The sequence below is a fragment of the Strix aluco genome, chromosome 1, assembly GCF_031877795.1.
Source record: "Strix aluco isolate bStrAlu1 chromosome 1, bStrAlu1.hap1, whole genome shotgun sequence".
Lineage (NCBI taxonomy): Eukaryota > Metazoa > Chordata > Aves > Strigiformes > Strigidae > Strix > Strix aluco.
This window is the reverse complement of record NC_133931.1, coordinates 56,767,209-56,779,234: the sequence shown is the minus strand read 5'-3', so window position 1 is coordinate 56,779,234 and position 12,026 is coordinate 56,767,209. Positions and strand designations below refer to the sequence as shown.

At 43.1% G+C, this 12,026-nt stretch overlaps 1 protein-coding gene across 2 annotated transcripts in view; it reads right to left on the bottom strand.

Annotated features, from left to right (window-relative positions):
* VAPA (VAMP associated protein A) overlaps positions 1–11,721 on the bottom strand; it is a 38,392-nt gene extending 26,671 nt beyond the window's left edge. The window contains exon 1 of one of the 2 annotated variants that reach the window (XM_074822082.1): positions 11,412–11,721. In XM_074822082.1, the coding sequence (XP_074678183.1) occupies positions 11,412–11,487 (76 nt within the window). In that variant the 5' untranslated portion in view covers positions 11,488–11,721. The remainder of the gene's footprint in view (positions 1–11,411) is intronic. The other variant, XM_074822071.1, reaches the window with a different exon arrangement.
* Positions 11,722–12,026: the final 305 nt, after the last annotated feature.

The window sequence follows — 12,026 nt, the reverse complement described above, 5'->3', positions numbered from 1 at the left end:
TAACTCACCTTAACCTCCACCATTATTATGAATTCCTTACTTGCAATCTAGCTTTATTGGGATACACTGTTATTCTAGCCAAATACACATCAAGAGCATACTAAATTTGGTGGCTCATAATTCTACCAGGATAGTCTTAACAGTCTAATGATAAAGTATTATTCATCCCAAAGCACTCTCACCACAGAAATAACAAAAACACTAGAAACATTTTACTACTGTTAAACATGAACATTTAAAACAGGAAATTATCCCCAAAGTCCTAAAACAACTAAGTAATATGTAAAAGCAATCGTTCAGTAACATGCAGTATTAACAATTTAGTTCAGTAAGGGCTGTGTCATAAACCCTTCCTGCTGGAGCAACTATTCTCTTTACTTGAATAAGGTAGGATACCTAATCAATTTGATAATTACAAAGGCTCTTAGATTTCAAAGACTACTAGCAGATTTGAACAACAAAACTAAATAAACAAGTAACTTTTCCCCTTCTTTTTCCCTTTAAACTTGCTTTGTATTTTAACCTGCTATAGCTTACAAAAGGCTTCAGTGATGCTGAAAAGCCCAGGTCTGCTTAAAATATTCAAATATTCAGCAGCTTAAAATATGTGTGCATCCTCAAGTACAAAATTTCCAACTGGATACACCTTTCTGATCTGAATTGCAACATAAGATAATCTTCAAACTCTATAGCAGTAATGAGAATATTTGTAATCATCTCAGATGACAGCTGTAGTGGCACAGAAAATCAGTCTTTCCACAGAAGACCTGAGCAAAAGCTGTTACTTAGCACTTTTCCCAGTGTGCTCCAAGAACCAGGTATCAGAGGCCAGACTCAAACATTAAACAGAACACCAGAGCTTTTGTGATTTTCACCAGTTTCCTTGCAAGTAGTATCCCACCAGTGTTAACAAAGTAACTTTAAAAGTACATCAACTTCACACTTCTCCAAGTGTGGACAAAAGCCCAGAAAGTTCTTTCAAAAAAACCCAGTTTCAGGCTTTTGGCTGTTAGACAGTGTCCAACCTCAGCACATAACACAGAGCCCGGTCTAAATAGGCTTATATATCAGACATGAAAATTTCCTATAGACAGGTCTAGCTAATACTGGAATATCTCCCAAAGACACAAACAGCTCGCTTCAGTTTCAGGGTGACCTTTCATTCTCAGAAGCACAGACTACAGGTCTCCATCTACCAAATCTCCGAAAGCCAAGTACAGCATATCCTACAGTCACTCAGGAAAACAAACACCTGCTTTAAATAAAAGCTGCATTCCATCACAGTCTTGTCACTCAGACAGGATCACAAACTCCATTCCCTCACTACAACATGGTACTGAGCCGAGCTAATGCAGCCACGCTCCCTGGGACCACTCAGCTCACTGCTGTAGAAGCAGCTAGAGTTCCAACTTGAGCTGCAACATGGAACATGTCTAGTAGATACCCAAATTAAAAACCAAACGGCTTCTACTTTCATTGGGTCTACTAGATTTAGCGGCCATATTAACATCATACTGTTAACATGTTAAACATGTTGAATCAACATCATACTCCTATGAATTATGTCTACTAAGTTCACCTATGGAGCAGTTACTCCTATGTGTATGATTTTTAAATTTATGAGGATCCCTTCTTACAAAGAAAAAAACATTTAACGCATCTCAGTCAAGCTATTCTAATGTCTTGGAATGCAACATGACATACCAGCTTCTAGCTTAAGTACATAATTAGGTATCACCATTGTCCTACCAAACTTTCAAGAACATTCACAGAATCACAGAATCAACTAGGTTGGAAAGGACCTTGAAGATCATCCAGTCCAACCATTAACCTAACACTGACAGTTCCCATCTACACCATATCTCTCAGTGCTATGTCGACCCTACTCTTAAACACCTCCAGGGATGGGGACTCCACCACCTCCCTGAGCAATCCATTCCACTGCCTAATAACCCGTTCTGTAAAGAAATACTTCCTGACATCTAGTCTAAACCTTCCCTGGCGCAACTTGAGGCCATTCCCTCTTGTCCTATCGCTTGTTACTTGGTTAAAGAGACTCATCCCCAGCTTTCTGCAACCTCCTTGCAGGTAGTTGTAGAGGACGATGAGGTCTCCCCTCAGCCTCCTCTTCTCCAGACTAAACAACCCCAGTTCCCTCAGCCGCTCCTCACACGACATGTGCTCCAGACCCTTCACCAGCTTCGTTGCCCTTTTCTGGACACGCTCGAGTAATTCAATGTCCTTTTTGTAGGGAGGAGCCCAAAACTGAACACAGGAATCGAGGTGTGGCCTCACCAGTGCCGAGTACAGGGGTAAGATCACTTCCCTGTCCCTGCTGGCCACGCTATTGCTGATACAAACCAGGATGCCATTGGCCTTCTTGGCCACCTGGGCACACTGCTGGCTCATGTTCAGCCGGCTGTCAATCAACACCCCCAGGTCCCTCTCTGACTGGCAGCTCTCCAGCCACTCCTCCCCAAGCCTGTAGCGCTGCTGGGGGTTGTTGTGACCCAAGTGCAGTACCCAGCATTTGGCCTTATTGAACTTCATACAGTTGGCCTTAGCCCATCGCTCCAGCCTGCAACCTTGTTAACATTGTAACCTTGTGACCTAGGAGAAGCCTTGTAAAGTCCATATGAAACAAGCCATTTTGTAAGATGGTATCTGATGAATGTAAAACTATTTTTTCCCACATAATTTTTAGAAGGTTGGTTCAAACTGCATAATTCAGATCTGAAATTCAACTGGTTTCTAATGATCTGAATACATTCATAGCCACTTGATGCTAATTCATTTTTGTTCCAATCCCTACCCTTTAGCCTACACAGCTTTTCTTTTCCCCAGTGCTTACCTCTTCTGATATATTTATAGATAGCAATCAGATCCCCTTTCAGTCTTCATTTTGCCAAGATAAACAAGCCAAGCTATTCTACTTCACTTATGTTAATAACTATTTTTTTTTGCACCATTTCCATTTGGGTTCATTTTCTCTGACTAGGTGTTGCCAGGGATGCATTCAGATAAAGCTTCATCAATGCCATAAACCTTGGCATTAATACTTCCCTCACTATAAAACTAGTCTCATATTTGCCCTATTTCACACTCACAATAAACCTGTGATTAAGTACCAGTCACTAGTTTTACTTCTTTATCACTTCCAACTAAAATGAGAGAACAGCAGTTCTATTATAAGCATGCATCAAACACACAATTTTTTTTTTCACGTTCACCACATCTCCTAACTTTGCATTACCAATGAGCTCTACCAGCACAGTCCCACCCACACCAAGGTCATTAACGAAGATTCTAAACCAAGTTCAAACACGACACTGGTCCATCCTTTAGAAATGTCCTTATTAAGCCTCCAATAGCCCAACAGCTGTGCTGCAATTTATTTTACAGCTTATCCCTTCTCCACCTTAGGTTTCTCCAGTAAGCTCTTACCTGGAACTTCATTATTAGTTTTGCAAATGCCTCTGTATCAAATAATCAATATTCAGATCATGGAACAGACCCTCCTGGAAGAGATTTCAAAACATATGGAAGACAGGGAGTTAGAGATAGCCAACATGGCTTCAACATGGGCAAATCATGCCTGACTAACCTAGTGGCCTTCTATGATGGAATGACTGCATCAGTGGACAAGGGGAGAGCTATGGATGTCATCCACCTGGACTTCTGTAAGGCCTTTGATACAGTCCTCCACAACATTCTTACCTCTGAATTGAAGAGATACGAGTTTGATGGATGGACTATTAGATGGATGAGGAATTGGCTGGGTGGTCACATCCAAAGAGCTACAGTCAATGCCTCAATGTCCAAGTGGGAACCAGTAACAAGTCATATCCCTCAAGGATCCATACTGAGACCAACGAAGACTATTCAATGTCTTCATCAATGACATAGTGGGATTGAGTGCACCCTCAGCAAGTCTGCAGATGACACCAAGCTGAGTGGTGATGTTGATCGGCATGAGGAAAGGGATGGCATCCAGAGGGACCTTGACAGGCTTGAGAGGTGGGCATATGCAAACCTCATGAAGTTCAACAAGGCCAAGTGCAAGGCCCTGCACGTGGGTCAAGGCAATCCCCAGTATCAGTATGGGCTGGGAGACAAAGGCGTTGAGAGCAGCCCTGAGGAGAACTTGGGGATACTGGTGGATGAAAAATTGAGTATGAGCCAGCAATGTGTGCTCACAGCCCAGAAAGCCAATCATATCCTGGGCTGCATAAATAGAAGATGGGCCAACAGGTCGAGGAGGTGATTGTTCCCCTCTACTGCACTCTCATGAGATCCCACCTGGAGTGCTGTGTCCAGCTCTAGGGCTCCCAGTACAAGACAGATGTGGAACTGTTAGAGTGGCATCCAGAAGAGGGCCACAAAAATGGTCACAGGGCTAGAACACCTCTCCTGTGAAGAAAGGCTAAGGCAGTTGGGGTTGTTCAGGTCAAAGAAGAGAAGGCTCCAGGGAGACCTTATTGTGGCCTTTCAATATATAAAGGGGGCTTATAAGAAAGATGGAGAAAGACTCCTTACAGGGCCTGTAGTGACAGGACAAGGGGCAACAGAGTTAAACTGAAAGAGGGTAGGCTTAGATTGGACATTATGATGAAATTTTTTATGATGAGGCTGGTGAGACACTGGAACAGGATGCCCAGAAAAGCTGTGGATGCCCCCTCCCTGGAAGTGCTCAAGGCCAGGTTGGACGGGGCTTTGAGCAACCTGATCTAGTAAAAGATGCCCCTGCCCACTGAAGGGGAATTGGACTAGGTGATCTTTAGAGGTCACTTTCAACCCAAACCACTCTATGATTCCATGAAATGATGTAATGACATGCAGTAAATCCAGTGGTAAGATCAGACTTTGTTTAGGGGATACACATAGAAGAGATGAAAAATGAGACAGAGAAAGAGAGAAGAGGAGGTCTCAGATCAGACTGGCACATTCTACCCAGGACTCTCATGCTGCATTTTATTCCATGTTCCATTTTCCTTCACATCTTTAATTATTCTTTCCTCTAAGGCTTTGCACACTATTGAGGTCAGACCTATTCAAGCACTGAAGTGTCAAATTAATAATTACTCCAAGTGAGACCACATTTTGAGAAACACAGGAGGGAAAAATTCTGATGTGACTATCTTTTTAAAATTCAGACAAATAACTATTTTTCTTTTTCTTTTCTTCCTTACTCATGTTATTAAAAACCAAACACCTGAAGTCCTACACCAGGATAATATTTACCAAACTATCTTAACTCTCAAGATCTTGTTCATAAAGAAATAAACTGAAAATATTTAATTTACATAACCATGTATTTCTAAACACTTTCAAACCATAAAATGAAATATGACATCTACATTGCCAAATAGTTTACAATGCAATGAAATAACTGCATAGGATATAAAACCAACAACACTAAGAGGCAAGAGAAGCTAAAGAGGCCAAGATTGCTATGCAAGGTAGTAAGACTTAAAGTCTTAAGGAAAACAAAATTACTAACATTCTAACTTGTGTTTCTGCATTTTTAACAATACCACATCAGAAATTATCTGAGTGGAGTCATTTTGCCAATCTTTTTTTTTTTTTTTTAAAGAAATTAGCTTATACACACTTATCTGGCTCATCTGACAATAAAAGCCTTGTAATTTGACAACTTTGACACTGGAAAATTTAATACTTCTCTAATTAGTCAGTGATTTTTTTTTTTCCACTTTACACACAGCAAGTTCTCTCCAGCAGCCTTTTCCAACTTGAATTTATGGCTTGTAAACTGAGCATGTAATAACCCTTTAATGACTGATGGTCACAAAAATCTGGTTAACAAACACCTCCCAAAGACAAAGTTGGTTAGAAAGTAAAACATATTCACAAACCACAGCCAAGCCAAAACAGGAACAATTTATAATACCACAATGGACAGTCAGTGCACTAAATATTCAGGCCTATTAACTGATGCATAAAATAGCTCCTTTTGTTCATGGTAAGTTTCTACTTTTCAACTTGGCCTTGAACAATGGTACAGTGTTCCTGTATAATGCAGTATTTTTTACAATATTAATAATGATGTATCACGGTGATCTAGAACACTTGCTCAGGCTATCAACAAGCAGAACGAGTAGGCACTCTATACTAATTACAATGTAAAGGTGAAGCTTTTATACCAGTGACTACACTAGACATACAAGACAGTGAGGTTTGGACAGTGTTTCTCTGTTTAGTGAAAATGCGATGTTAAGTAAAACAGAGTTCTACAAATTGCAGATAACGGACAAAACTTCAAAATCTTTCCTGCTGTATACCTCTGTCATCACAGGAAAATTCTCCATTATTGAATCTTAAAACAAATGACAAGTTACGGGTGCCAAAATATCATCTAACACCTATAATATGCCTGACTTCACAGATCAATACAACTCCCTTTTTATTAGTCAGTTTTAAATGTACTGTAACATTGTGATAGACGTATGTATTAACATAATATCACCTTGTAAGCAACACCTAGTAAAAAAGTTATCTTTCCTTCTCTTCCTCAACACACTCCCACCAATCATTTTGTGTCTCAATTTTCATTAATACCTATCATGAAAAAAACAAGTTTTAAATACCAACAAATATCATATTTAAGCCAGGACACAATGGATAGAAGTACACATATATAGGAAGAGTAAACAATTCCAGGAATCCTTCTTGGATTTTTTTAAAAAAAAAAGTCAAAGACTACTTGTTGAATACTGAGTCATTCTATGGGATGTTCAATCGTTGTCATTACACAATACTCAGACAGCAAAAACATCAACTTAAATGGAATCATTTCAAAGTACCAAAAAGCCAAAACTGTGCTAAGTAATCACAACCAGGTTTTCTCCTCTGCACTCCTACTGTTTAGTTTCAAAAACGTTCTTGAATGAAGATACCAGAAAATTGACATCCCAATCACCTTTTTCTAACCTATCTTAGAAAGCTGGGACATCACAAACTTGCTGGTACTTTGAATAGTGAAAACAGGAGTAAAATTTGACATAATCAAGACACACACAAATAAGGCAGTAAGATCCTATCTGAGGACTTCAAACCCTGCCTACACTAAAAGATATCCTGGGCCAATTCTGGCAACAGACCTTGAGGGCAGGGGATGCATTTAACGTTGAGCTATTTTTACCTTCAAATTCCACCTTCTCGATTTGCAGCAACACATAGCCTGTGGCTTTCAATGTTACCAATGGCAGTGCAATGATTACAAAATAAGCTACAGCAATATTATTTAAAAGGTTGTTGAAATCTCCATTTCAGAATGAGCCATATTGTGGCTAACAATCCCAGATTATGAAACAGAATAATCAGAAATTAAACATCATCTGTTATACTGATCTCTCCCATTAACTCAAACCATCAAAGGGAAAATTTGCTACATACAGACATGCTCAAAAGTTGATTTTAGTCTACTTATTTGCTGACTTATTTCTGGCCTCAAGGTAATAACAAAACAAAAAAAAGGAAAAGGGTGCCTCATTATTTTGAGACATTTACAAAGGTAACATAACTGGATTTCACACACCTGTAAGCAAGAACTTCAATAAAGGATATCAATTTAGAATATTGAGATACTTTTATATTGTCTGACTATTGCTAGTCAGAGACCTCTGAATCACATGAAATTCAAATTCTGAACACTGTCTACTAATCCTGCAAGGCTCATCAAATCAACTAGAGCTGATTTTCAATTAGGTGGTGCAGAAGCACGTCTTATGACTGATGTAAAGATTTAGCAAAGGTTTTTTAAAAAGGACCATCATCCAAGACCAGCTTAAATACAAGTTACTTACAACTGCAAAACTGGCTTCTTTGACTTAAGGAAGACCAGGTTTCCATAAAAATGCTAGAAATCTTTGAACTGAAAACCAAGTGCTGCCATTTAACTACACAACTGTTTAAAAAAATTATTTAAATTTATTTACTCACAAGGAACCAATTCCAGATTACCATAACTTTCACTAAACTTGAGCTACAGACAATTATATGCGTGTCACATGAAAGACCCCCGTAAGAAGCAGCATATGTTCCACCTTTCAATTAGTTGCTTTTAAGTGTCTCATGTTTCAATTCTTCCTATCCAGTCCTAAACAAACCCAAACAACTTCAGATCTGAGAAGCTAAACAAAATACATTAGACTAAAATACAGAAGAAAGCTAACCTACAGGAGTAATATGGCTGAAGACCTGGATACAAGAACCACAAGGCAAATTCTCATTGTTCCATACTGAGTCTCTGACAGTGGTATTACCTAGTGTATCAACTGCCTCTCAGTTTCATCACTTTTAAGTACAATTTTCCCCCTTGTTACACTTGCGCAACACTCTGAAAAGTACTTATTTGTTTTGTGGCTTTCCTCAGGTATTCCTGACTGTTCCAGAACCCAAAGAAACCTAGCTATCATAGAAGCAGAGGGAATCAACCATGACACAAAACGCTGTTAATAACTGAAATTTCTAGGAATGCTAAGTACTATAAACACAGTATTCTAATCTTTTGGTCACCAAAGGAAATATGTAATGTGTTAGCCACCATGGAACATGTTCTTTAGACCTCCCTCTGAATTGTGTGTAATAAAATTCAGGATACATGTATTATAGACCTTATTCTTGCTGATTGAGTAAAGTAGATTAAAAAAAGAAAGACAGTTTCATTAGATAATGATGAATTTAAAGCCTTGTCAACAACTCCTTAAGATAAGTCCTATGTACTTTTTAATTTAAATCACTGTTTGCATAAGGGCATACTAACACATTTCATTGTTACCCTAAAGGTCAGCAAATTCATTATAAGTTCCTGAGGCAAGAAAACCAACAAAACTATTTGTCCAGTTCAGATGTTTAGACTTAAACTGGGTCTCTGTTATATACACATCAACAGTTTTAAGTCAATAATAAGAATAGATAATTGCCCCAATAAAATACCTTTAAATAACCAGCTATGCTGAAAAAAATATACACTTTAAGTTGTATGATTTTTCCTACACTAAGTTACACTTATTCTGAGTCACACATCCTCTTACTAACCAACTACTTTTTAAAAGATAACACTCAGAATTCCCTTCTGCCAATACTGTATTCTTCAACGCAGTGCTTTAGAACTGAGTTTGTGGCCCACAAACCTTTTTAAACACCTCAGAATAATACGCAATTAGAAAATATTGAGAGTGCACTCAATGCTCTCTCAACAGATAACTCTTTCTATAGTATATTACTGTAATAATATAGTAACAGAGAATGCTTTCCATGGAGTATTAAGACTGCAGTCTCATTATGCTTCAGATTTTGTTTTTGCTTAGTCTGCTCTAGAGAAATTTTCTTAATATATGCATTAGCCTGAAACCAAAGTTTATGCCTAAAGAATACAAATTTCATGCTCTAAGTACATAAACACACAGCACAGTAAAGATCACTGACTGACAATGGCTTCATACAGACAGAATTTCTAATCTAGTATTTATTCTATATTCCCTGTATCAACATTTCGTTTCATATCACATAAATAAGGATTACTTCCAGCTTGAAGACAGCTCAACACTTGAAAGCTTTGAATTAGACACAGTAGCTTTTTAATTTAAAAAAACAAAAAAAACCAAAAAAAAACCCCAAAAAACCCACATGCATTTTCCTCCAGCCTGTTCTTGCAATAAGAATACAGCGTATTGAAATCTGAGTGCGGCAAGACCTGGCAGCGTTTTAACAACACAAAACAGAAAAAGATAAGCTCCCGCTACGGTTTTCACTCTATGAATGTACAATTTAAGAATTTCAAAATTGAAGCTATCAAGAAAATACTGTATCTGTGATCAAATCAATTGAAAACCAAAATCTGTCTGATGGATCAATAAAACAAGTATAGTTTGTTAAAAATCTCTTAACCAGACTTAAGCTTTATTTCTAAAAGGCAGACCAGGCAAAGGTATTTTGGGGGAATACAGTGTTCTTCTCTAACATAAACATTAATTTGTTCTAGCTGTCCATTTAAAGATTTTTACAACATCATAAATTCCACTCTGTCCCTCTAAAATAACGAAAAATGAGTTTACTAAAAATGGAAAATAAAATATTTATAGGATTAGCCAAGTACATGTGCTGATACTAGTCACAAAATTTAGAATGTAAGTTCAGATAACATTCACAGCTTTAAAAAAAATCTAATATTGCTGATTCTAAATCTGAAACCTTCTGAGATTTTTCCCCATGCTCCTTACGGGCATAAAATATAATTGCAGGATACTACTGAAAACTACTTACTCTATCCTGCTTTTCTTTATGCCCTTACCTTTCAAGGATCACTCATCCTTCGAAGAGCCTTCCTTTTCACAACTATCTAACTTATTAGCAAAGAAAAACCCCCACATGGTAACAGCACTAACTGGGACCTATTTTGACAGAAGTATGTCATGCCGGTCACAGTCATGCGGCCGGCCCGCAATACCCACTACACAGAAACTTCCGAAACGCACACATTCCTTTCCCTCATTCCCGGGAAAGGAGTGAGCTGCCTGTTTACGTACCGAGAACCTGCCTGCAACGCGACAACTTGGGGCAACGGGCTGGGGGGGGGGGGGGGGGTGGTGTCATTTGCCAGGCCAGCGGGCCAGGCTGCATGGGGTAGAGGGTGCGAGTGAGTGCCCGCACATCGCCTACTCACACACTCCTGGAGTGATGGCGCAAAACCGCGCCATTCCCCGCGGCGATACCGGCGGGGGCCGGGGCTGGGCTCCGACAAGCGCCCGCAGCCGGCCCGCCGGGGCGCAGGAGGGGGAGAAGGCCAGACGTGAGGCGAGGAGCCTCGTGAAGTGAGTTTTCCCCCGCCGCTCCGTAGCACGGCGGCGAGGCTTGATCGAAGCTTCGGGGCCTCTCCGACCCGCTACAGCCAGAGGCAGACCTCACTGAGAGGGACCGGCGGGCACGCAGACCCCTGCGGCCGCAGAAATGACAGCAAAGTAGCTCCCCCTCCCCGGGCCCCGCTCCTCCAGGGGCCGGCCCTCCCGAGAGGAGCGGTGACACGGCAACGGCCGCGCCGGCATGCGGGGGGAACACGCCGGGGGCAGGGGACGGTCTGGCGCACCGGCGGGGGCCGGAGGGGGGCAGGCGGCCCCCGAGCGCCGCGCCCGGCACCCGCTGGGGCCGCGGACACGCTCTCGAGTCCCCACGGGATCCCAAGATGGCGGCGGCCGAGCCCGTTCACCGGCTCGGCGGCGCCCCCCCCACCCCTCGACGGACCCGGGCGGGCAGGGCCCGGCACCGCGGCCCGGGGGAGGGGAAGGGGGGGAACCAGGCGCCTGGAGGCGGCCCAAACACCGAGGCGAAACGGGACACCCCGCCGGGCTGGGCCGTCCCGCCGCCCCCCTCCCCCGCGCCGGGCTCCCCCTCACCTTTGAATTTGAGGTCGGTGGGCGGATCGAGCACCAGGATCTGCTCGTGCTTTGCCAGAGCCCCGGCGGCCGCCATCTCGCTCGCTCGCTCCGGCGGGAGGAGGAGTGGGGGGAGGGAGGAGGAGGAGGAGGAGGGGCGGGAGGGGGAGGCCGGGCGGCGGCGCCGCTCCCTCGCTGTGGGGCGGGCAGTGGCTCCGCGCGCTGCCGGCAGAGCGCGGGCCGAGGGCGGGCGCTGCCGCCTGCCGCTGCGCGCGCTGCCGCCCCGAGCCGCGCTCGCCGCCCTTCCCCGCGCGACGGGCTCAGCGGCCGGCCGGCAACGCCACCCCTCCGCGGGCACGAGGGCGGCGGAGGCGGCGGAGGCCCCCTGCGCGCATGCGCCCGCCCGCAGCTCGCGCCGGGCGGCTCCCCTCGCTCCCCTCCTCCTTCTCCCGCGCCGGCGGTTAGAGCGAGACCCCCCGGCCCGGCCCTCGCAGCCACCGCACCCGCTGGAGCCGCAGGAGCGGAGCGGGGAGAAGCGGCACCCCGACCCCTCCCGAATGCCCCCCGCGGCTGGGGCAGAGGCGGTGGGAGCAGCACGCGTGCGCCGCGAGGCGCCGGAAGAGGAAAGGCGCCGCC